The 27,214-nt window shown below is 37.4% G+C and overlaps 1 protein-coding gene across 3 annotated transcripts; it reads right to left on the bottom strand.

The window, feature by feature from the left end:
* Positions 1-22,912: 22,912 nt before the first annotated feature.
* On the bottom strand, positions 22,913-25,002 carry LOC101595690 (periphilin-1-like). Of its 3 annotated transcripts, none has more exons than XM_045159385.1 (2): positions 24,570-25,002; positions 22,913-24,476 (listed from the first exon to the last, which is right to left on the bottom strand). In XM_045159385.1, exons 1-2 carry the CDS (start codon positions 24,929-24,931, stop codon positions 23,822-23,824), a joined length of 1,017 nt encoding a protein of 338 aa, XP_045015320.1. In that variant the 5' UTR covers positions 24,932-25,002; the 3' UTR covers positions 22,913-23,821. The 3 variants fall into 3 exon arrangements, with proteins under 3 accessions (XP_045015320.1, XP_045015322.1, XP_045015319.1); XM_045159387.1 differs by having other exon boundaries at positions 22,913-24,633; positions 24,862-25,002; XM_045159384.1 differs by having other exon boundaries at positions 22,913-25,002.
* Between the last annotated feature and the right edge of the window lie 2,212 nt (positions 25,003-27,214).

The following is a 27,214-nucleotide window of genomic DNA, read 5'->3' as shown; positions in this document are numbered from 1 at the left end:
ACCCAAGAAAGAAAATGAGGAGGACTTGAGAAGATGGAAACACCTCCCATCCTCCTGGGTAGGTAGAAGTAATATTGTGAAAATGGCATTCTACCAAAAGCAATATACAGATTTAATGCAATACCAATAAAAAAACACCAGCATCACTTTTTCACAGAGATTGAAAAAAAGGATTTCAAAGCTCATATGGAACGGCAGAAGGCCCCAGATATCCAAACATATCCTCAATTAAAAACAAAACAAAACAAAACTCTGGAGGTTTCACCATACCCAATCTAAAGCTATATTACAAAGCCATAGTAAATACAGCTTGGTACTGGAATAAAAACAGAAACATAGACCAAGGTAACAGAATTGAAGATGAAGACCTTAGGTCTAGTAACTACAGCTACTTGATCTTTGATAAAGGTGTCAATAATTTAGACTGGAAAAAAAGACAGAATCTTCAACAAATAGTCTTGGAAAAATTAAATTGGATGACCATATGTAGAAAAATTAATTTAGACCCACTCATTTCACCATATACTGAAATCAAGTCCAAATAGATTAAATACCTCAATATAAGACATGAAACTCTTCAACTACTGAAGGAAAAAAAATGGCACACTTCATGATATAGGACTGGGAAAAGACTTCCTGAACAAAACCCAGTAGGCCAGGAAATTAAACACTCAACCACTGTGATCTCATGAAGCTAAAAAGCTCTTGCACAGACAAACATGCCATAAGCAGAGCCAATAGATTATCCACTGAAAGGGGAAAAAATTTCACCAGCTATACCACTGACAGAAGCTTAATATCTAGAATCAATTACAAAAACCACAAACAATAAAAAAAAAATTGAACAACCTACTCCAAAAGTGGGGCAAAGAACTGAATAGAAAATTCTCAGAGGAAGATTTACAAATGGCTAACACACATCAGAAAATGTTCAACATCCCTGTCCATCAGGAAAACACAAATTAAAACAACTATGAGATTTCACCTTACCCCAGTAAGGATAGCCAACATTAAAAATAAACAAATGAAGGGCTGGAGAGATGGCTTAGCGGTTAAGCGCTTGCCTGTGAAGCCTAAGGACGCCGGTTCGAGGCTCGGTTCCCCAGGTCCCACGTTAGCCAGATGCACAAGGGGGCGCACACGTCTGGAGTTCGTTTGCAGAGGCTGGAAGCCCTGGCACACCCATTCTCTCTCTCTCCCTCTATCTGTCTTTCTCTCTGTCTGTCACTCTCAAATAAATAAATAAATAAAAATTTAATAAAAATTAAAAATAAAAAAATGAACAAATGTTGGTGAGATGAGGAGAAATAGAAACATTCAGTCACTGTTGGTGGGAATGTATGCTCATACAATCACTATGGAAATCAATATTGAGACTACCAAAAAGGATGAATATAGACTTACTAACAAATATTGTTATTCCCTTACTGGACATTTACTCTAAAAGCTTCTGTGGTGCTTTGATCCAGGTGTCTCCAATAAACTTAGGTTTTCTGAGTGCTAGGTTCTCAGCTGATGAAGATATGGGAATTAATGCCTCCTGGAGGGGGTATATTTTGCAGAGCATGCTTACGGGTATTATAGCCAGTTTCCTCTTGCCAGTGTTTGGCATACTTTACTGTTGCTATTGTCCACCTTAGTTGGCCAGGGGGTGATTTCTACCCTCACTCATGCCATCATTTTCCCTGCCATTGTGGAGCATCACCTTGAGCTTGTAGCCAAAATAAATCTCTTTTTCCCATAAGTTGCTCTTGGTTGGGTGATTTCTACCAGCAATGGGAACCTGACTACAATAGCTCCACACCTCAATTCAGAGATATTTTCTCAACCATGTTTATAGCTGCTCAATTCATAACACCTAAGAACTGGAAGCAACCCAGGTGCCCATTATTGTACAAATGGATAAGCAAGATGTGGTATATATACATGAAGGAATTCTACAAAGCAGTAACAACAACAACAACAGAACACAATGAAATTTGTAGAAAAAATAGTCAAACTTGGAACAGATCATACTAAGTGAACTCACACAATCACAGAAAGACAATCATTGCATGGTCTCACTTATCTACAGTTCCTAACCTGGATCAGCCCACGTTGCTGACATACCTGAATGGTATGTCTAGGCTTTACAATAAGAAGGGTTGAGCTTGGGAGATGGGAAGTGAGGAGGAAATACAAAATTGAACCCAAATTGAACTGGTACCAAACAATCCTATATCCTGGAAGTTAGACTAAAAGATTGAAACCTCAACAAGATCTTAGTGGGAGCACCTGAATCAAAGAGCCCTGGAGAGAGTAAGATAAATCCTAACCTTAAAATTCTCCTCTTTCTCTTTTTTGTCTATCTTTTCATTTTTCTTTTCTTTTTTTTCTATTTTCCCTTGACACTGGCCACTAATTCTCTGTACAAGGACATGGTTGACATCCACAATTAGCCATTGATAGGTGAGACCTTCAAGGTCTCCCAAAACAAACAAGACAGACTTCTGTCAGAGCACTTCATTACCCACCAGAGGTTAATGGTAAGACCAATCTGATGAAGACACCATATGCTATTGGCTCAGACCAGGGAAAGACCTTGTTGGCATCCAAAAGAGAGCCATTCCCCAGACAGTTAGCCTATCTAGTGTTGGAAGGTGCTGCATGAGCTACCGGGAGATAGTGGCCAACATCTATCTGAGCAACTCAATGTCTCAGCTACTGAGAAGCAAACAACCATATGGGACAGGGAAGAGGGAAAGGTTGGTATCAGAATGTGTTGTTTACATGCTAAGTATGCTCATATCTAATAAAATAAATTCAATACAATAAAAAAATTAAAAATATATTTTACTTTTATGCAAACTTTATAAACATACAAGTTCAAAGTGTGCATTTGCTGAATTTAGACCATATTATGTACTATATAATTTGCACTGCTAACCAGATAACAAAGCATTTATCTGTGTGTGGTGGTACATGAGTATAATCCTAGCACTTGAGAGGCTGAGATGGGAGGATTACAAGTTCAAGGTCATCTTGGGCTGCAGAAGTCAGCCAAAAATATATTAAACCCACAAAGGAATAAGACACTATTTTCAAGGAATGTGTTATCATTCTCCTTAGTCATTCTAGCCACCATTCATATCCTATTCCAAGCAATCATTATTATTCTCACATCTTTTGAAGCAGATTGTATTTTTTCTTTAGAATGGTATATGTATAAGTTAATCACACCTGCTCTTTAATATATAATTGTTTCATTTGGCATAGTGTTATCGAAACTCATGTATGTTGTGAAACATCAGGAATTTGTTTCTTTTTATTTCTGGGTATTTTCCATTGAAAGAGTTCATAACAATTTGTCTATTCTCATACTGAGTGACAAAACATTGTTTTCTGTTCATTTGTATGGATTTCTAAGATTGGCATAAATGGACATCAGAGTGGAGCTTATTTAATTTTGTAAGAAACTGTGAGAAATTTCAGTGCTTTTTTACTTTTCATTCCTCTGCCATAGAAAAATGTATCATTAACTCACCAGCACTTAATGTTAAAACTATTTAAATTTTAGCTATATCTGGTTTAAGTTTTAAAAAATATTTTTTCTTCTAACAACATGGTTTCCTGTTGCCCAGTTCTCCTCCAAAGACTTGTCCAAAGAAATTTTTTTAAATGTCCTTATAACCACTTGTTCATAACATGATAACAAAAGACATCAGGAGCAGCTAGTTAAGACACAGGTCCCAATGAAGAGAAAACATCCAAAAGGTAGCACCACTGTTGGAACTGAACTCTTAAACTCCCTGACTCAACAATATGTTCCTAGATACTAAAACTTATTTTTTTATTTTTATTTCCTATTTCATCTTCCTCCCTTGCAACTTTTTGGTGGGCTTTTTGCCCCTACTGGCAGGCTTTTTCTGAAACTTTGCTTTTCCACCCATTCCATCTAAGAGTCAGTTACCAATATACACTCAAACTATCACACTCATCCCTAATAATTTCTAAGTTGCTCCAAACTGATCAGGATTATTCTCAGTGCAGAAAAGCCAAGGTCCAGAAGTCTACATTGGCAGGCCCTTTCAGAACTTCCATACTACAAGGAGCTTTCAATTTTCACTTCTCAATAAAAGTTTGTTTGCTTGCCCTTCTTCTGTCCATGTTTGTCATTCAACACATTTTGACTCAGAAAATCTGTATCAAGGGATTGTGAGAAATACAGTTGAAGTAGTCAATACCTTGTTATTAACATCTTTACAAGGGGAATGGATGTATTAAGGTTGTATGTCCTACAAAAGAAAAAGAAATACTTCATGCAAATTCAATGAGTATATTTGGGCAGCCCAAATAGAAGAAGATTATGAACAGGAAGGAAGTATTATTTATTTTAACATATGGGACAATGCCAAAACACACAATGCCAGGTAACAAAAGTTAAAGACCCTGGCAGTATCCTCTAACTTAAGAAAGAAGACTTTGCAGGGACTTCCAGGTAAGATGTCTGCATAGTAGTCACACCAATCTAGCCTAGGGAGGGGTTTGAGAAAGAACACACAGCAAAATACACTCTTTATCTGAAAAGTAAAGGTGTATAGGTTTTTATCCACCACAACAGAGAAGCAGGAGAGACTAAGATCTATCTGAAAGGAGGAAATCAACCAGAATCCCACTGAGGAGCTTGCTGACCCACACACCTGCCCAGTGCCCAGCTTCAGTAGCATAGACCAAACAAGGGGATATTTACAACCTCATAAGCCTCCTTGAAAACCCAAGAAAGGAAGGGGAGAGAGCAGGACACAGGTGGCACTAATTGAGCAGTTTTAGTACAACTCCAGGCTTCCTGCACTCTCCCATCCCCCAACCAATAAAAATTTGACCCTCTGGAGAATGAATTCAGCTCCTAATGGCAGGGCATCCTGCACAGCTCCTCAGAGCACTAGAGTCACAGGACAGCACAGAGGGATGAAGGTGTGCACTCATCATTGGAGATGTTTGAAAACATCCCAAAAGGTAACGAGGCCAACTGGCAAAAGAGCAGGTACATAGACTTGCACTGAAAGTGCCAATCTCTCTTTCAATGTCAGGGAAGGATAAGGGTTACCTATTGCTGGTTGTCTTTACCATTCTCAATTAAGCTATATTTGGGGGCTGACTGTTGTTGCCTTTGATGCTGTCAGATTCATAATGTCTTTGTCTTTTTCTTCTGTCATTATTGGAGGCAGGGTCTGATTCAGACACAGGCTGAATTGGAACCCATTTCTGAACAGAAATCACAACCTCCAAGATGACAGGATTAAGGGTGTAGGACCCTTAAAGATTGTGGCCTTATAAGGTTATCTCTTTGTTTCAATGCCCAAACTTTTGTACTCTTAACTGGGTTTTATTAAATGTATATATTTCTCAATTGAATTTTAGAATTTGCCAATAAATTGCTCCATCTAGCTCACTAGAATACTTGAATAGCAGGCAGACTCAATAACTAGGATTACTTCTGTGGTTGGATTGCAGTACAAGAGCTATACTTGGCACCCTAAACTTCTACTCTGAAGGTACATAAAGTTGGGTTTCAAAATCTAAAAGCACCACATATTATTAGAATATCCAAGTATCAAATCAACTCAGGATACAAAAATCACAACATTATAATACAAGAAACACAAAGAATCAAGACAATACAATCCCCGCAAAATTTATAAATCCATCAGAAATAGCCCACAATGAGACTGCTTTAGATGAAATGCCTGACAAAGATTTAAAATAAAAAAAAAGATTTAATCTATACTAGAAGAAATCAAAGGAATCAAAGTATAAAACAAAGGAATTAAAGAAGAAAAACTCCTGAAGGTATTCCAAGAGAACAGAGGAAAGCAGCTTAATGAAATAAGGAGGTCAATATAAAATATGAGTAAGGAAATAGAAATAGCAGAAATTCTAGTACTAAAAAAAAAAAAAAAGTCAGTCAAATAAAAGGCTCTGTGGAAAGTCTCACCAGTAGAATGGGTGAAGGAGAGAACAGAATGTCTAAACTAGAAACCCTGCTGGCAGATCTAATACAGATCAACAGAAAGAAAGACAAGCTAATAGGTAGGTATGAATAGGAATTTCAAGATATTTGGGATATTATGAAAGGATCAAACATAAGGAATCAGGGTACAGTAGAAGAAGAAGAATTTCAATTTAAAGGTTTAGTATGCATTTTCAACAAAATCATGTAGGAAAAATTTCATGAAATTGGGAAAGAAATGCCAATGCAGATACAAGAAGATTTCAGAACACCAAACAGACAAACCCCGGAAAGAACCTCTCCTCACCATGTTATAATTAAACCACTAAACACATAAACCAAAGCAAGTATATTGGGAGCAGTTAGAGAGAAAAAAACAAGTCACCTATAAAGCCCTGCCAGTCAGGATCACAGCAGATTACTCAACACAAACATTAAAAGCCAGAAGGGCTTGGAATGATGTATTCCATTTTCTGAAAGTTAATGACACTCAACCAAGAATAATTTATTTTGCAAAGCTATCTATCCAAATTAAAGGATAAATAATGACATTCCACAACAAAAACAAGCTATAGGAATTGATGACAACTAAGCCAGCTCTACAGAAAATACTTGACGGAATCCTTCATGCTGAAGAGAAACAAAGCACACACAGGAGTAAACAGGAAAAAAGGTAAACCATACTCAATGATAGTTAAAACAAGAAAATAAAGGGAAACAGGAAGCACTACAAAACAAGAAGAATGGCAAGAATAAACACATACCATTCAATAATAACTTCTAATATCAATGGCCTCAATGCCACAACCAAAGGACACAGGCTTGAAGATTGGATTAAAACACATTATCCTGGCTTTTTGTTTGTTTGTTTGTTTGTCTCCAGGAAAAACTCATCTCTCAATAAAAGATAGACAATGTCAGTTAAAAGTATGGAAACATTATTTCAAGCAAGTGGGCCTAGGAAACAAGCAGAGGTGGCTATCCTGATATGTGAGTAGGATAGACTTCAAACCACATCAGTGAGGAAAGATAAAGAAGGTCATTTTATACTGATTAAAGGAACACTCCAGGGGCTGAAGAGATGGCTTAGTGGTTAAAGTGTTTGCCTGCTAAGCCAAAGGACCCAGGTTCAATTCACCAGGACCCACGACAGCCAGATGCACAAGAGAGCATGTTATGTCTGAAGTTTGTTTGCAGTGGCTGGAGGTCCAGGTGCACCTATTCTCTCTCTCTCTTTCTCTGTCAGATAAATAAATAAAAATAAAATATTTGAAAGTAACACTCCAATAGAAGGACACTACAATCCTAAATGTATATGAACCTAACACGGGTGGGAGGGGTCCCAGTTGCATCAAACAAACACTATTAGACTTAAGGTCACAGATAATAGCAAACACAATTGTAGTGGGTGACTTCAATACCCCACTATCATCAGCTAACAGGTCATCCTGGTGAAAAATAAACAGAGAGACATTTGGAATAAATGATGCCATGGAACAAATGAACCTAACAGATATTTACAGAACTTTCCACCCAAATGCTGCAGAACATACATTTTTCTCAGTAGCACATGAAACATTCTCTAAAATTGATCATGTATTTGAACACAAAGCAAATCTTAACAAATACAGGAAAAATGAAATAATCCATTCTACTCTGTCTGACCACAATGGGTTTAAACTACAAACCTGCAACAAGAAAAACTACAGAGCATACAGAAAATCATGGAGAATAACCAGTACACTATTGAGTGATGAATAGGTCACTGAAGAAATCAAAAAGAAAACCACAGGGCTGGAGAGATGGCTTAGCAGTTAAGGTGTTTGCCTGCAAAGCTAAAGGATCCAAGTTTAACTCTCCTGGACCCACATACGCCAGATGCACAAGGGGGCACATGCATTTGGAGTTCATTGCAGTGGCTGGAGGCCCTGGTGTGCCCATTCTCTCTCTCCCAAATAAATAAATAAAAATATCTTTAAAAGAGTTATTAATAATAAACCTACAGTCAAGATAATACTAAATGGAGAAAAAGTTGAAGACTTTCCTCTAAATTCAGGAACAAGACAAGGTTACACTGCCCCAGTTTTATTTAATATAGAGCTGGAAGTCCTACATATAGCAATAAGGCAAGAGACAGTCATAAAATCATACAAGTTGGAAATGAAAATATGAAATTATCATTATTTGCAGATGATATGATTCTATACATAAAGGACCCTAGTGACTCTACCAGCAAACTGTTAAAGCTGATAAACCCTTTTAGCAATGTAGCAGTATACAAAATAAACACACAGAAATCAGTAGATGTCAATCTTACTAAAAACAATCTACACATTTAATGCAATCTCCATTAAAATTCCAATAGCATTCTTCACAGAATTAGAAAGAAAAAAACAATCCTAAAATCCATTTTGAAGCAAAAAAAAAAAAAACCCTTAAATATCCAAAACAATTTTGAGCAGCAAAAATAAGGCTGGTGGTATCACCATATCCAATTGTAAGCTATATTATAAAGGCATACTAAAACAAAAGCAACAACAACAGCAAAAACAGCATGGCACTGGCATGAAGACTGATATGTAGATCAATGGATCAGGATAGAGAACAAAGATGTTTATCCAGGCAGCTACAGCCATCTGATTTTTGATGAAGATATCAAAAACAGTTATTGGAAAAAAGACAGCCTCTTCATCAAGTGGAGCTGGGAAAATTGGATATCTATATGTAGAAGGATGAAAATAGATCTTTGTATTTCTCCATGCACAAGAATCAAGCCCAAATGGATCAGGGACCTTGATATCAGACCTGAAACTGAAACTGTTAAGAGTAAAGTCAGGGGAAACACTTCTACATAATGAAATGGGCAATAAGTTTCTGAATATAACCACCATTGCTAGTGAAATAAGACCACTAATCAACTAATGGGATCTCACGAAAATACAAAGCTTTTCTACAGCAAAGGACACTGTAAACAGAAAAAGAGACAACCTACAGAATGGGAGAAAATCTTTGCCAGCTACAGCTCTGACAGAGGATTAGTATCCAGAATATACAAAGAACTCAAAAAACAGAACAATAAGAAATCAAACAATCCAGTTAAAAAATGTGCAATGGAAGTAAATAGAGAATTCACATTGTAAGAAATGCAGATGGCATATAAACATTTTAAAATGTGTGCTACACCCTTAGTCATCAATGAAATACAAATTAAAACTACTTTAAGATTCTATCTCACTCCTGTCAGAATAGTTATCATCAAAAAAACAATTGAGGGCTGGAGAGATGGCTTAGCGGTTAACCACTTGCCTGTGAAGCCTAAGGACCCCAGTTCGAGGCTCGGTTTCCCAGGTCCCACGTTAGCCAGATGCACAAGGGGGCGCACGCATCTGGTGTTCGTTTGCAGAGGCTGGAAGCCCTGGCGCGCCCATTCTCTCTCTCTCTCTCCCTCTATCTGTCTTTCTCTCTGTCTGTCGCTCTCAAATAAATACATAAATAAATAAATAAATAAATAAATAAATAAATAAATAATAAAAAAACAAACAATTGACAGTAAACATTGGTGAGGATGCAGAAAAATAGGAACTCTTTTATACTGTTGGTGGGAATGCAGTCTGATGCAGCCATTGTGAAAATCAGGGTGGAGGTTCTTGAGACAGCTAAAAATAGATTTACCATATGATACAGCGATAGCACTGCTAGGTGTATATCCTATGGACTCTTCTCACTACCTTAGAGATACTTGCACAACCATGTTTATTGCTGCTCTATTAACACTAGCTAGGAAATGGACCCAGCCTAGATGACCCTCAATAGGTGAATAGATAATAAAGATGTGGCACATTTACACAATGGAGTTTTATTCACTGGTAAAGAGAAATGAAATTATGAAATTTGCAGGAAAACAGATGGAACTGGAAAGGATTATACTAAGTGAGGTAACCCAGGCCCAGGAAGCCAAATTTTATATGTTCTGTCTCACATGTGGATCCTAGCTACAGATGTTTAGACTAGTGTGTGAGATGGAGCCAAACATTGGTAGTAGAGCCCAGTAAGCTAGATAAAGGCTTTAAGGGAGGGAGGAGAGGGAAGGACTTTAGGGGATGATATTGAAAATATATATATTTGCAGAGACATTTATCATACCAATAACTGGGGGCTAACTCCACAATGCACGACCCATTTTCATTAACAAGGAGGGTCTAATGGGAAGGGGTAGATCACAGATGAGCCTAAATAATGCTACCAAACTGCCTGTATTTACTGAAAAGAAAACTAATAAATTAAATTAAAAAAAATAAAAAATAAATAAAAAATTTAAAATAAAAAGAGTATAGGGAATGGAATGGCCTAAATTAGTCCAGGGGAAGAGATTAAGAGAAGGGTGAGGAGAGGGTCAGTCAAAATTCAAGATATTCTGAATAAGACATATGAAAGCCTACTTTCTTGGATACTGGCACATCCAAAAACCATAGATTGCTACTGGAAAATTTTCCTTGCAAGGGATAGGATATCTTAGAGTGGGTTGTTGGCCAGGGAGGCCCCTGTTTCCTCCAAAACATTATAGGCTATTGCCAAAGCCCTTGGTTTCCCACGACTAACAGGATGTAAAGCACCATTGCTGAAAACTTCACATGCCTAGGCAGCAAGGTCATTGATAAATCAAACTGGTACTGAGATAAAAATCTCCCTGCACACCAGTGCTGGAAAAAGCTGTATTACATGCCGCCCTATGAGAGACAGAAGTCATCATCAGTGAAACCAGTGGACACTGGAAGCCTCAAGTTTGGCCAGACAGGCCAAATGACCAAATAGGTGCAACAGTGGCATGCATGCTTGGCAGCAAACCAACTGCTCTCTAATTGGACTAGAGGCCTGCACTATGGGAGAGAATGAATGCCTCATACTGTAATCCTAATCAAAATCCTGTGGCTGGGGAGGTCATGAGCTTTAGGGTTAGAAAGCCAGCTCTTGCCTGGCTAAATGTACATATTATTCTCACCAAACTGCCCTGCAAGCACCACACTTAATGTTTATATTCATATATTAAGGTTACTCCCACTTTTGGCTAGAGGAGCTTCTCTTTTCAGATGGTCGTGACCACTGTGATGACCCAAACGGCAATATAGTGCTGAGAAGAAGTGACAGAGGGGTGTCCAGCACTGAAACATCTCCATCACACCCTCCAAGGCTCAGGGTCCATTGCAGAAGAGGTGGTGGAAAGAATGTAACAGCCAAAGGGACGGTGTCATTCCTTACAATGCAACTATCCAAATGGTAATTGGACTTGATATTCATGACCTCACAGTGTCCAGAAATACTTTCATAAGACCTTCATAATAAAAGAAAAATATGATGACATCAAAATAAAAGAGAAACTAACAGAGGTAGGGGATATGATGGAGAGTGGAGTTGTGAAGGGCAAGGAGGGGAGAGGAGGGGAGGGGATTATCACGGTTTATTGTCTGTAAGTATAGATATTGTCAATAAAAGAGTTAAAAAATAAGGAAGAAAGCTTTGTGGATGAATGGCTTAGTGGTTAAGATGTTTGCTTGCAAAGCCAAAGAACCTTAGTTCAATTCCCTGGACCCATGTAAACCAGATGCACAAGGTGGCACATGTGACTGGAGTTTGTTTGTGTGCCAGCCTGCAACATGAGAGTCAAAATGGACCCCGAAGGAGGGAGTGGGAATGAATCTGAGACAAGACCACAAGGAACTGAGCCAAGACAAGTTTTGATCAAGGATCAAGTTTATTCAGGCAAACACACCTTATATACAGAAAATGAAACTTTCTCAAAACAATGCCTTCATGTCAGAAGTCTGCTTTATCAAGGCCATACAATAAGGCCTCTGTGCCTGGAGAACTAAGACCAGCTGCAGTTCCCGAGATCTAAGAGTAGCTGCAGCTCCCGCCATCTCCTCCTTCTTTATTTATTAAAAGAAGCAACTGTGCCTGTCTTGGGTTGTCAGAGGCAGAAGAACATCCTTCCCCTTCATTGGACGAACGTATTCCTTCAATATGTGCCCTGTCTTAGGTTGGAAACCTCCTCTTCCAATTTTACCCATCTCTGGCTACCAGCCAAATAAAATTCAGGGAGAATTAGGATAAAGTCTGAGGGAGCCAAGGGCGTATTCTATGTGCATAGCTCAGACCTCTGCGCGAACATTTACAATAGACTTCATTTTAGACACTTGAAGAAAATAGGCAATAGGCATAAGAGAAGCAGAAAGCAAACTCCCACAGCTGCAAAGCTGCCTATCCAGGAACTTAGAGAGTCCCAACCAGGCAACATAGACTTAATTGCAGCAAGTAAATCATTAGCAGCCTTAGTGGCATCAAAATCAAGATGACTGTTCTGTATAGCTAGAATTTCTGAATGTAAACTAACAAAATCTAACAAAATGTTATCATGGTGCCAAATTCCTCCCAACTGCATTTTGACCTTTACCCAATCTTCATAACTAGCATTGTAAGTTTTAGAGGTGATGCAGATCCATTGATAATCTGCATGGCATTCCAATCAAGCTCTGTAAATGGCTATGTGTAATTGAGGAACTTTAAACAAACTTATTTTAAGGAAACTTTATGACCACAGGAACATATGGTGTAGACAGTTTATTCCCCCTTTATTTCTTCTTCTCATGAGAAGACACTCCAACTGTTTTAGGGGACTGGGTTGAAGACATCAGATCATTTACTATTTCCTGCTGAGTGGGACATGAAGTTGGGACTTGTTGCAGTTAGAGAGTCTCTCCCAGAGAGGGGAACTACTTTAATGGACCCCAGAGTGTAGGAAGATAGTCTTGAAAGAGAACATTGGAGAGAAAGAATAAAAGTAAGGAGTTAATGAGAAGTGATCACACAGCAAAGTGGTCTTTTTGAAGTGGAGGGAATCCAGGTAAACAGGCTTGGATCATCTCAGCACCATCTGAGGATGAACTGGCTGAGATTTTCTTTCAGAACTATTCATTAAATGGCACAGTTGTATTCAACATGGCTTGTAAAACAAATTAGATGTTAGCAGAGTTATCAGAAACATATACACAACATTTAATCTTTATAATAAAGAGCTACTGGGTGCCATTAAAGGCTCTACAAATATATATATATATATATATATATATATATATATATATATATATATATATATATATATATATATGGTCTCAGAACTTATTTGCATATTTTAGATTTTAAAATAACCTTTTGAACATCTATAGTTGTTTTTCTTTATTATAGAATTAGAACTATGGGGAAAAGATGTCTTAATATTTATTTGTTTCCCCTCTTGAAAAGCTCTTGTGTTACTTAATAGGCCATTCATATATTTAAGGTATTTTTTATCTTTGGTTATACATTTCTCTCTGAGTGTTTAAGAGCATGCAGATAGCCAAAAGTTTATTAAGGATTAATTTTGGAGGTCATTAATGGCTCTCCAAAGAGACTTTAGGGACACAGGAGTAGCCCCATAGCTTACTGGTGTCTTTTGCCTATTAGGATTAGTCAGGACCATGCTGGCCAAGTAGTTTTCCCTTCTTTGGGAAGTCAGGAGGACTAATTGCTCCTCAATTGTGACTCTTCTGTTTCACATTGTACACCAGTTTTGTTTGGGTCTCCATATCCTCCCTGCTTAGGAAGACAGGTGACTTACCAGGGGTCCAGTGTACAAATGTCCCATCATCTCCAGTGGCTTCATGACACAGGCCAAAATATTGACACTTTTTACTTTGATGATTCCAATTGGCTTTGGCTTCTACATAGGTGATTAACACACTTAGAAAGGAAGTTACATCAGCCTGGATGTATGTACATATAGAGCACATTTAATTACTGAAATAGAATTGGTTAAAGAATGGCACAAGGGTTTCTAAAATCATTTTGTCCTATCTTTAAAATTTTTGTTGTACTGTGGCAGCAAAAGCCATATATCTGAGGTATAGAAAGTAGGCACATCTCATATTTTAAATATCGAACATTTATAAATACAGGCAAAACCTGTTACCAATCTTGAAAACAGTACCAGTTTATTTACAAACTTAACTAATTTAACCTAGAAATTATCAGAAAAGGACAAGTAAGACAGTACAAGGTCTTAGCACCTGCGTGAAAACATCTTTGATTAGTTCAGATACCTGTGTGGGTACAAATTACCCAGAAAACATTGGAAACAGAACCATGGAGCTTGAATATTTTTGATGAGGACCATTGTTTGAGCATAAGGCTGTACTCTAAATTAGGGAATATGTCTTAAGGGTTAATTTTGTTATAAGCACTGGACTTAAGATGCCAAAATTGAGATTGCTATTTTACATATAATAGAGTAGAATCTGGTCTTTTCTGGGCCAAAACAACTAGCTAAATATTAATATAACCCTTGATAAATCTTTTTGAAAGAAAAAAAAACATTATTTGACAACCAATGATTTTGGCTTAAACTTGATAGCTATTAATTTAATGTACCACAGAAATTTTGATTAACATAAAACAAGTTTATATTTTACCCATGGCTTAAATTTGATAGAGCAAGTTATCCCAACATATTTTAGCCTGAAAATTAGTTTTTAGTTTTTTTTTTTATTTTTTATTTTCTTAAGAGTTTGTAAACAATTTAAAAAACTCTAACTTTAGGCATGGTGTTTAGGTTTAGCCTGAAAATTTCTTTTTTTTTACATCTGCACAAATTTATTTACATACTTTAACATTCTGATCTAAGTACCACTCAAAAAGCATTTTTAACAAGCATTCTATGTCTCAACATTGAAAAATTCCTTCCCAGTTCCTTCAATCAATTCATCACCCCATCATGAACCATCTTTCTTATAAGGCTATTAAAAAAATTATACCAAATTGATTAATTACTAAAATGAAAGTAGTCAATATAATTTTATGTCATTAATACCAATAACACATTTGGAAATGATTTTATTAGGAGTAACTAAGGCAAATTGTGTTCTTATCTTGAGGCAGATTGGCTTAGAAGTCAGGTCAGTTGCCTCCTCCTTTTAAGTAACAGGACATTACAATCATTTTTTATATTATCAGACAAATTATAAGTTACCTCTTCAGAGGGAGTTCTGTTGTTTTTAACAATCCCCTATGTAAGGTGAAGTTGACCTAGAACAAATATCTGGCAAATTCACTCCTACAAAAGACATTTAACTTTTCCTTTTTAATTTCTGTGCTCAGGTCTTTGACTTCCTTGAAATGGTTCTCTAGAAGAGAAAGGGGTGTTACCTGTATCCGTCTCATCTCTTTAGTTACAAACAGTCATAAACATGACATAACTAGCAAGCACAATGAACACACACATATGCACACACACACAAACAAAAAGAACAAATCCTCCTGATAAACAAGCTTTGCCTAGAGATTTCCAATCATCTGCTGTTAGAATTTTCTCTGCACTGCTCTATAAACCAAGGGCTGGTTTTATTAACAAAATCAAAAATTTGCTTAAAGAACTTGAAGCAATCCCAATTCCTTGTGCTTTTAAAATATCTTTTACTACAGCAATTAGCTCCTTTTTACTCTTTGCTTGTCCCATAATTGTGCTGACTTACTTTCCAGAAGACTGAGTGGGTAACTACAGTCCTCTTTTTAGTTTCACTTTGTTCCGGGGATCCTGGGTTGATGTTGGCATTCCTCACTGAAGCCCCTGGTATTCAGGTCCCTGTTCGAGGTGCCACGCTGTGCCGGCCTGCAACACTAATCGAAACAGACCCCAAAGGAGGGAGTGGGAATGAATCTGAGACAAGAACACAAGGAATTGAGCCAAGACAAATTCTGATCAAGGCTCAAGTTTATTCAGGCAAACAAGCTTATATACAGAAAATGAAACTTTCTCAAAACAATGCCTTCATGTCTGAAGTCTGCTCCACCAAGGCCATAAATGCCTCTGTGTCTGAAGTCTGCTTTACCAAGGCCATACGATAAGGCCTCTGCGTCTGGAGATCTAAGACCAGCTGAAGTTCCCGAGATCTAAGGGTAGCTGCAGCTCTTGCAGTGGCTAGAGGCCCTAGTACACCCCATTTCTTTCTCTCTCTCTTTCTCTGTGTGTGTACGTGTGTGTGTGTGTGTGTGTGTGTTTCTGCCTCTCCCTCTCTCACATAAATAAATAAATAGATAGATAGATAAATAAATAAATGAATGAAATAAGGCTTGGCCAGGATAAAATCTGTGGGGAAAGATCTGGATAAATATTTTAAAGACCAAAGAAAATAGAAACTAAGGTACTATACAAATAATATCATATTATATATGTATTATAATAAAGTCTTAGTTAATGAAACATAATATTTTAAAGGTTTCTACATTGAGTACAAAAAGTTCTTAAAATTTATACCAATTAAATAAATTGCTTTCTCTATGTAGAGAGACGTAAATTACATAAACACAATTACATGCAAATATAGCTCAGCTCACACCTGCTTCCTGTCCACATAAATTGAGTACTGAGAATGATATTTTGCTTGTCTTCAAACAGCTGTGTTCTAGAAAGGTATCCATTTCCTTTATTCTCAACTGTGCTTCTTTGTTTCTGTCTAGCTTATTGTGAACCCTCAGGGGCTTAGCTCCATGCCTGCTGAGTGTTTGGAAGTTGCATTCCTGTTTAGCATTTCTGATTATAATATGCAAGCATCTGGTCAAGATTTGCATTAGAAACCCTCTAGGTCCTTAGAGGGAACACCTAAGCCACAAGATACTGGAGAGGGTATGATGAAGACTAACCATAATATTCTACAGCCTCTCTCTCTCTCCCTCTCTCTCTCTCTCTCTCACCACCTCTACCCTCTATATTAGTTAAACTGACTTGTAACTCCCAGTACCAGCATGTGGTTATCATTCACAATGAGCTTTTGATCAGAGAGACCTACAAGGTTTCCTAAAAGAAAGACAGATTTCTCTCAAAGTAATTGATGACCCACCAAAGGTTAATGGCTAGATCCTAATGCTGAAGACAACATACTGGTTGACACATAAAATGGAATACATGACTGGAAGCTGGAAGCAAGTCAGTCCCCAGACAGTAAGCACATCTAGTGCCAGAAGGTGCTACATGGGCAACTGAGGGAAAATGACCAATATCTGTCAAAGCAACTCATGGTCTAACCTACTTAGCAGCAAATAACCTGTCATGATGCTCACAGAAGTGCAATAGTAGCACACAACCATGGTGGGAAACCAACTGCCTTTGATTTGTGGAATGGGACCCATAGCTGGAGCTGAGAAATAAGTCAGAACCATATCCAAACATGAGCTTGCTCTCCATCATCAAGCTACCACCAATTGTGGGCTACAAGAGGGCCTACACCTATTAAATTCTCTATAAAAAATAAGGGTTATCTACTTTGTCTGGTGGTAACTTTACTCTCTGTTGGAGAATCTGTTTCTCTTTTTCAGGTAGATGTAGACCCCATCATACCTCAAAAGGGCCCCAGCTGAAACTAAGAATAATTGGCAAAACAAGCAAGGTTGCTGGTTTCTTGGTGAACCTGGTCCAGCACAAGGGTGAAGGATATTGACACAGAGAACAATAAACACCTACCAAATCAGAGATCCAGAGACCCAGAGGCCCCCAACACCTCTTCACTAAGGCATACCAAAAATGAACCCAACATAGCTCAAGGAAATTTTGCAGAAAAGGGGTGGAAAGAATGTCAGAGCCACATGTTGGGTTTTGATCTGCAGAGACATTTCTCCTACCCATAACTATGGGCTAACTCCACAATGCATGACCCATATACCTTAACAAAGAGGGGCCAGGGGGAAGGGGTAGGACATGGATGAACCTAACAATGGTACCAACTTGAATGTATTCACTGAGTACAACACTAATTAATAAAAAAAGGAAATCCTCTAGCTGCAGATCTCATCTGCCATTAATATTTTACTTTCCAACTTTGTATTATTCTTCTGATTCATAAGGATGTTATCTTTTAGCTTTGGACCCAATTGCATCCGATGAATCTTTAATATTTGTGAAAATAAATCAATAGGAGTTATTGGACACCTATTATGTGCTCCGGACTTCAAAAGTCTCTAACAGGAGCAGAAATAGATGAGTTTATCCTTGTCTTAGAGGAGTTACAACTAGTTGGGACAATACAAGGCCAGGCATCATTAAAAAGTTTATTGCATAGTGTCACAGAGAGAAAGAAATAAAAACTGAAGGATAGAGAAAAAGGTTTGCAGGAGTTCAACTTGAATAAGATGTTGGCTTTAAAAAGAGGCAAGTTAACACACCCATCATTTTAAATTACTTATTTGTGCCAGGAGTAGCAGCCACAGACCTTTTATCCCAGCACTTGGGAGAGAGGCCAAAGTAGTAGGATCTCTGTGAATGTGTGACAAGACTGAAGCTACAGAGTGAGTTCCAGGACAGCCTGGGCTAGAGTGAGAGTCTACCTTGAAAAAACTCCCCCACACCCAAAATTATTCTTGTGTGTGTGAGTGTGTGTGTGTGTGTGTGTGTGTGTGTGTGTGTGTGTATTGGTTAGTATAAGGAAATGTTAATAATTTCTTGTTTATCTGAAGAATTTCTTTAAAAATATGTTTTAAAACATGAAACAATTAGGTTGGTCTACAAAACTTTTACCACTGTGTCAATAGGGAGAAAATACAAAAGTTATGTGTTTCTGAAATATGAAAGACTTCCACATTCCTTACATTCACAATGGTAAATATATTATATTTAATAGCAGAATGTTGCAGAAGCTTCTTGCTGGGGTCACAAACCTGTGATTCCAGCATGCTGGACACAGAGGTAAGATGAATGACATAAATTTAAAGCCATCTTGGTCTTCTTAGTGATTTTCAGGCTAACCAGAGTACATAGTGAGAATCTGCCTGCATAAACAAAAACAAATAAAACAGCAGTTTGCAGAAGACAATTAAGGAGCCATGTCAACTCTCCCTAACATTTGCATAAAAGAGTCATTTTTAAAACCACATGTAAACTAAAACTTGAGGCTCTAATTATTTCACAAGGGTATCTAGTGACCCTCCGTCAGGATGATATTCCTGTTGCCCAAGAGAAAAGGGGTCTTTCTCAATACAAATGTACTATAGCACACACAAATGCATGTGCATCTAGCCTTCAGACATGCCATGAAAGCCAAAGCACATGTTGGGTTTTGATCTGCAGAGACATTTCTCCTACCCATAACTATGGGCTAACTCCACAATGCATGACCCATATACTTCAACAAGGAGGGGCCAGGGGGAAGGGGTAGGACATGGATGAGCCTAACAATGGTACCAACTTGAATGTATTCACTGAGTACAACACTAATTAATAAAAAAATGAAATCCTCTAACAAACACCTCATTGCAAACAGTCCCACAGATACCCAGTTGGCATTACACAAAGGAGTAGTTGCCAGCACACACCACCGTTCTACATCTTGATATACAAAAGCACAGAAACAGGATTTTACCAGCAGAACAAAGTTGTCCAACCTTTCCAGATATGATTCATGTCAGCTATTCTTACCAGTGTAACCCAGAATTACAGTTCATTAGTTTGCAAAGAACTCTCTGTCTTTTCAGTGAATAGACTTTGTGCAGCTTTCATCCAAGACTATCTCTTTCTGGAACATACTAAATACTTTTTAAAAATCTATTTGCTAAACATGAGCAGAAAATCAAGGTAAAATGTAAATAATTTAAAGATTTTAACCAGGATTCCCCTGCCAACTAGCCAAAACACAAATGAAATGTGAAACACCCTCACAGATGTGTTATTGAATTATTCCTAACATAAGTGACTGGAACTAAAATAGACTCTGCATTTTACTTTGGAAATCTTATAGCAAGGGGATGCATAGCTTCACAGACCGCTGTGGTGACCAGGGTACACTGTGCTGAAGTAAGACACATTGTTTCAGTGAAGCACCTGGTATATGGCAATGTGATAGTTGAGTAAGTCAATAAATGTAAATTCAGTATAATGCTTGAAAGGTAATTTCCAAACTGTGAATCAGAAGCTTTCTGCAAAGAAAATGTTTCCGGTCACTGATTTGAGCCATAAAATTCCTTGGGATAAAACTTGTACTCAAACTTGGCTTGCCTTTCTGTGGTGATCTGTTCTTCAACAATTACTCTGGTCTGCATCCAGGAAGCTGCTTAAGAGCAAAGACCACTTCTTTATATACCATGTGTTACATATTTCTCTGTTCAAAAGAGAATCTTAGAATGTTTAATAGGACAAATATCTACGAAACCATCCAGAATAAGTCATGGATAACCAATGTCCACACTGACTTAATTACTCAGTTATATTTCTTCTGCCTCCTCAGAAGGTAGAGTTTATTATCTTAATTTTGGAGTTATACCCTAATTTGGTTCATCCCTAGATCATCCTTGCCACAAACTATGATCATCATGAAATAATCCTAAACTTAAATACAATTGTGTGCTGTGGGCACACAATTCTTGCAACAGTGGGATGAATAACTGAAAACGACTATGTGAAGTGAGTGTCTACCTAAACATACACTCACAGAAAAATAGGGGATTAACAGAAAACAAATGTGAGGATGTGTGAAGAATTGCTGGATGTAATTTGCCAGTTTCCCAACTTCACCTGCAGTAAAGACTCAGGAATAGTGTAGATCCTGGCTCTACTTGTGCTATGTCTACATTCTCTGTAGCCCACCTGTTTCTCCTCCATATGTTCTCTCTAATCCTTCTCCCTTTCTCCTTACTATATTCTCTCTAACCTATCTCTCTTTCTCCTTCCTAAGTCTCTCTAACCCATCTCCCTTTCTCCTTCCTGCATTCTTTCTAACCCTTATCCTTTTCTCTTTTCTAAACTTTTTTGTTGTTATTTTTATTTAGTTGAGAGCAACAGACAGAGAAAGAGGGAGAGAGAGAGAGAGAGAGAGAGAGAGAGAAAATGAGCGTGCTAGGGCCTCCAGCCACTGCAAACGAACTCCAGACACATGTGCCTCCTTATGCATCTGGCTAATGTGGGTGCTGGGGAATCCAGCCTCGAACCGGGGTCCTTAGGCATCATAGGCAAGCGTTTAACCGCTAAGCCATCTCTCCAGCCCCCTTATCCCTTTCTTCTTGTAACCCATCTCCATTTTAGTTTGGTCTTTTATCCTTTCTATGTTGGGCCACACACTTGTGACAACATCAAAAATGTGTTATAAATTGTAGAGATTCAAGATGTTTCCTACCTAGTCCTTAGGACACATAGACTTCATACCTTGAATACTGTTTTGGTCAATGGTATTTTATCTTTTCCTGTCTTATTTTGCTATTTCAACTATAACAAATTAAAATCTCAAGATATGCAAAATCCACCTTAAATTCAAATGTGCTCTGCAAAATCCTTTCTGCCTTTGAATAACTATCAAAAATCTTTTGTTCTGCAGGTAAAATGGAAGGAATACTAAAGATTTTCTTGCATACCATTTCCACTTTGCTTATGATTGGGCATAAATTACCATTTCTTAGAAGTTTTATTTTGCCTTTTTTTGAAATGCTTTCCCGTGCCATCATTAAACTTAGCACCTAGTTCCTTGTCCTCATCTCTCATATTTGTCATAGTTGTACTGTTTTATTTTTTTTTATTTATTTTTTTTTACTTCATCTTGGTTGCTTTATTTTGCAGTTTTAAAGTTCACAAAAGCTTTACAATATCTGCTTCCCCCATGTTGATCATCAAGGCTTTATGGTAAGACAATGAAAATTTTATCACATCAATTAGGTATATTCAAAAACAATGGATAATTTACAAATCACTTTAATTAAAACATTTTGCAAAATAAATATTCTAGTACACATCTGAATTTATTGATCCTAAAATTGGACTTTAAAAAAACAAAAGCAAAACAAACATATTTAACAGTGTCACACCTAGGAGAAGAAGACTGTTGGCAAGCTATAAACAGCTTTGTGTGTGGACGGTAATGTGAACAAAAGGAAGAGGAAGAAACTATGTGTTGAACTGATATTTAAATGTATCTATTAGATTTCCTTCCTCATGAATTTCTACCAAGTGAACAACTTGGCAAACTGGTAGTTTCTCAAATTTTATATTTAAACTAGTAACACCTTGATTAGAAGAACTAAATCCTGGGACTAGAATATTTAAGAAAAGAAAAACCCTGGGAAGAAAAATTAATGGCAGTATCTTTTAAAGTCTCTCTAAAAATGAGTAGCAAGTAAATCACTGTTTATATTTACGAAGAATATCATGTTTTAGAAAAATTAGATATGTATAACTTATCAAAGGAAAAAATAAAAATTCCAAGTGGTCTCATTTAGGAAACTTAAAAAAATAAATCTTGTCCTCAATTAGTTTTAATTTGTGAAGTAGCTTAATACATATTTCAAGCATCCATTACAGATCCATTAGAATTATTTATACTTCTATTTCTACTTTTAATATAATCTGTATGTACTTTGGGGTAGCTCTTTTGATAATATCAATAGAAGCCACAAAGTCATGGCAGATGGCTGGACATGATGGCTCATACCTACAACTCTAGTACTCAGGCAAGGGAATCATAAATTCAAAGTCAATGTGGAAACTGACACGGAAAGTTTGAGACCAGCCTGAGCTACATAATAAGACTCTATCTCAATTTTTTTTTTAATGATGGAATTGAAGTGAGAATAGAGTGAAAATGGATAAAGGACAGGAAGATAATGAAACTGGATAGTTAATAAAAACCATGATTTTTAAGGTTTCCTCACTAATGTCACAAATTATGTATTTTGGTTCAATATCACTGTGCTGCTGGAAGAGGCCAGGAAATGACAGGACTCCCCTACTGGTTGCTGGGGATTCCTAAGTAACTTGTTCATTCACTCTTGAGGTAAGGGGTAGCAATGCTGACCTCAATGCCTTCTCTGCTTGCTTGCCCTTCCCTTCTTTCTTTCTTTCTTTCTTTCTTTCTTTCTTTCTTTCTTTCTTTCTTTCTTTCTTTCTTTCTTTCTTTCAGGAATACTTCTGAAGAGCTGAGAACCTCTTAAGAACCATAGAACAAGGAACTGAGATCACAGAGATTAATAGAATAATCTATGAGCATGTTAGTTTTAATACAGAGTATGGGCCTATTTATGTTTTCCTCTAATGATCAGAAGGGTTTCTGAGAAATCTTAACCTTAAAACCCTCTTCCATCTTCTAAGTCTTATCTACGATGTTGTTTAAAACTACACATCAGACAGCATGGTCCAAAGTTTTACGAGTATTTTAGTGGAACAGATGCATTCAGTTCATGTACTTGGAAAACAGTATTGTATTCTCAGAGGTCTTTTGTAGAGATTTTAAGTGCTGTTTTATCACTGACTGAGAATTCTTCTCAAAGCAAATATTCTCTAAGACACCAAAGTACTAATTCATTAGGATGGTAAACCTTGACATTGTGAAGAGTTACATTAAGAAAAGCAAGCCTAAATCTATAGAATCACAACTCAAACTGCTAATATTCTCACATAGGATCACTCACATGAAATGCAAACAGACTACTGTTGAAGTGGGATGATTTCTAACTATACATGACACTTGTAACCAAATGATCATATTGTGGAAGACTAAAGAACATGTGTTAAGTATAGAAAACTGCTCCCAGAACTGCTTTTTCAAGCTTTAAATGACCATCATATTTTAGAGGGAGGGGCATGAATATATATTAGCAGACTGTCCATGTAGAAAACATTTTTGATTCAGATATTTTAAACAGACTACTTTAGATGTTTATTTGATATGAGAAAGGACCAGTTATAATAAAGTATTTTTCTTCATCACAAAATATTAAGGATTCACACAATCAGAGGAAGGACCTATAAACTTCTTTTTGGCATCAACACTAATTCTCCTAAAAAGGCTCTCCAAAATCTTGGGTAGAACTATCATATTCTGCAATGAAATGTTTGAGTTCTTCCACACACCTCTCACCTATTTCATGTAAATTCTGCCTCAGTGCAAACTGTATGGATTTTTCTAATGAAGGATCTTTTTCAATCAGCATCTTCACCACCATCCCAAAAGTCTCACAATCTTGCCGATAAACCTGTTCAATCACTTTGGTTTTTGATGCTATTGCTTTAGAGCGACTGGTCAACTGGCTGTCTTCAAACAACTCTGTGCCATCCACTGTGTTCACCTCGGGTTCTCCTGTCTGATCAATAAACAAGGGTGCCGTGGATTCCGTCTCAAACTCGGAAATTTCAGGCAAATTATTTTCATCTGACTTTTCTAGTTTTTCAGCAGCCCATTTGCTTGCAGCCTCACTAAGTTCCTTCTCAGTTAGCCTGCTTGATTTATCTAACACCTTTGATGAAGAAACTGCTGAAGAACTTGAGGGTGAAGTATCTCTTGATGTTTTCAAAGACTGGATGGGTCTCTCCTTACTTCTATGCTGGGATTGATGGAAAGTGTACGTTTTGCTTCTTTCTGGAGAATAGCTTCTACTGCTGACACTGGAGCCAGATCTGCTGTGCGGGGAGTCCTTCCGGCCTACAGGTGAGTCTCTGAAAAAAGGAGCATCTCTTTTATGAGGAGACCGCTCTCTTGAACAATGGGAAGAATAGAAACTTCTTCTTCTAAAGCCATCCCTCATGTCCCTGTAGTCAGGCTGTCGGCTTATGGAATGATCATCTCTGGTCCATCTATAACCAGCTTCATCTCCTCTGTGAGGTGGACCACTTCTTCGATCATGAGAAAAACTGCGGCCCTCGTCATAGTCTCGGTAATCAACATGACTGTAATATCTACTGTAGCTTCCTTCATCAGGTCTGTCTAGAAGAGGTGGTCTCTTTTCTAGCAGAGGTGGTCTCTTTTCTAGCAGTGGTGGTTTCTTTTCTAGCAGAGGTGATTTCTTTGGCACAATATTAACTACTCTATGGTAGCCATCACTGGGGTGATTCCGAGGAGGTCCCCTTTCTCTTGGAAGTCGTTCATAGTCATAACGCCCCTCAGACCACATTTCATCTCTTCTGTAAGCCACGACTCTCGGTCGCCGGGAAAACCCGCGAATGTGGTCCTACGCCTGCAGCCACGATCCTCTAGTTGTACTGTTTTAAAACATTTACTTGGTTACTTCCACAGTTCCAAAGTTAAGAGTTATTTGCATTGCAGAAAAAGATGCAATTTATTGATTAATATTTATTTAATAAAGTTTTATTGAATAATCATGTAAATAATTACCCTTCTATTTTAAATTGTCTTTCTTTCCTTATATTGTAAATATAGCTTACATGCATGTATCACAATTTGTCCACATTGCAGGTGTTTACAGATGACAAGAGGCCAACCACTCTTGAAATAAACCAAGGTATAATCGTTACATGCATGAGCATATTCATAGTGCATCTCTCATCTGTGACTGTACCAAATGTAAGGTGACTATGGAGTCAGGGAATCTTTTTTAGCTCTGAAGATGCTTTCTGTGGGAGTTTTTTTTTTTTTTCTTAGCATCTCTTTATCAGGCTTTATCTCCATCTATTTATTAAAATATTCAGAAACCTGGACATTTTCAACAGTCAGATAAAAGACTGAGAATTTTAAACAATTTACTGTTGATTGCAAGAAAATTTCAGTCTTTTACATGATTCGAAAGATATTTGCTGGATAATCATGTCAGTAGCATTGAAATGCTGAAGGTTCAAAGGTCCATTTTTTGTAGTTGCAATACTAAAATAAATTTCAGGAAATAGAAATAGGGAATAATTTTCCCCTTCTATAGCATGTTTTCATATTTGTCTGAAAATCAAATTTGAAAGGAATAAAAGAGTTGATGGAGGGGAAAAAACAAGTACAGATAAGTGCAAATTACCTAAACAGGATTCAATACTTATGAAGGGGGAAGATCTGGCTACTATTTATCAAAATGGAAAAATATACAATAGAAATAAATAACTTATGTGGATACAACAATATGATATGTATACACAATGCATACTGTCTGTCAAACTATATTTTTAATAAGCAGACAGGATCTCCATGGCTTTCTTGTGCTGTCTGGAAAACTAAGAATACACAGAAATTCCTGCACCTAAACAAAAGGATCCAAAATGATGAAACCTGAGTGCCCATAATAGGCACAGAAGCTGAAGATGTTAGACCTGAAAGTGCAAAGAAATTTTTATCCCTTTGCAAAGTTAAGCATGGCAAGAACATTTAACCTGATCTTGAGACCAATGAAGAAATTCTGAAAGCATTTAAACAAGTGGCATGACCAGGCCAATGTCTTTTGTTAGGTTTGTTGCATTGTTTTTACACATGTATGTGTGTTGTATGTGTACATGCACGAGGGTCATATGTTTGTGGATGTACACATGTATGAGCATGCATGTCGCTGGCAGAACTTGATATTTGGTGTCTTCCTCAATTGCACTCCACCTTGTTTAGTGACACAGGTTCATTCATGGAAACCCAAAGCTCAACAATTCAGCTAAGTCTAGCCAAGCAGCTTGCCTGAGGACCCTCTGTCTCCATGTCTGAAGAATGTAATTACAGACAGCTTCTAAGCAGCATAGAATTTTCTTGGGATTTTTCTGGGGATTTGAACTCCAGCACTTGTGGTTATGCTTAAACAGCAAGCATTTTATCCACTGAGCCATCTTACTAGACTCCAGGCTAGTATTTCTAAATGTTCCTCTCATGTCAGAAAGGATGGCTTTGAGTAGCTACCTATAGGAGGAAGTTATTCATCCAGCGGAGAGGGAATAGTACTTGGCTAGTGGTAGTTCACTCTGCTGAGAAACTCAGCCATGGAATGGGCCAGCAGAATCTTAAATAGGTGGCAGGCCCTTAGCACATATTGGCAACAAAGACTGTAGGTAATAGGAAGTCAGGTCTTTCTAGAAATAGTCAGTCACAGTCCAGATTGTTCTTTTCTCAGAACTTCCTTTGTCTTCTGCAGAAGAATAGAACAGTATATAGACAGAACTTCACCTCTGTCATATGTGAGTATACATGTATGTCATACTTGGGTCTTCCATATTTCAATCCTCTCGTCTGTAACATAGTGATAACAGTTGTTTCTGCCATTCTGCCTATTAATACACTGGAAAATGTTGAAATATTTCTCTGAGGAATAGAAGAAATTCTTACTCCATACTGTTAATTAATTTCTATAGTATAAGTAATTCCATAACAGCTAAACTCAAGCTACTGCGAAATCAACCAATTTTTAAAAATTCCTGGAAAGTTAACTAGTGGCACTCATAAACCAGCAGAAATTGTTGGAACAAATTGCTATATGTGT

This window comes from Jaculus jaculus, chromosome 9 (assembly GCF_020740685.1).
Source record: "Jaculus jaculus isolate mJacJac1 chromosome 9, mJacJac1.mat.Y.cur, whole genome shotgun sequence".
Taxonomy (NCBI): domain Eukaryota; kingdom Metazoa; phylum Chordata; class Mammalia; order Rodentia; family Dipodidae; genus Jaculus; species Jaculus jaculus.
Note: the sequence above shows the minus strand (reverse complement) of the source record. Positions and strands in the feature narration are given on the sequence as shown.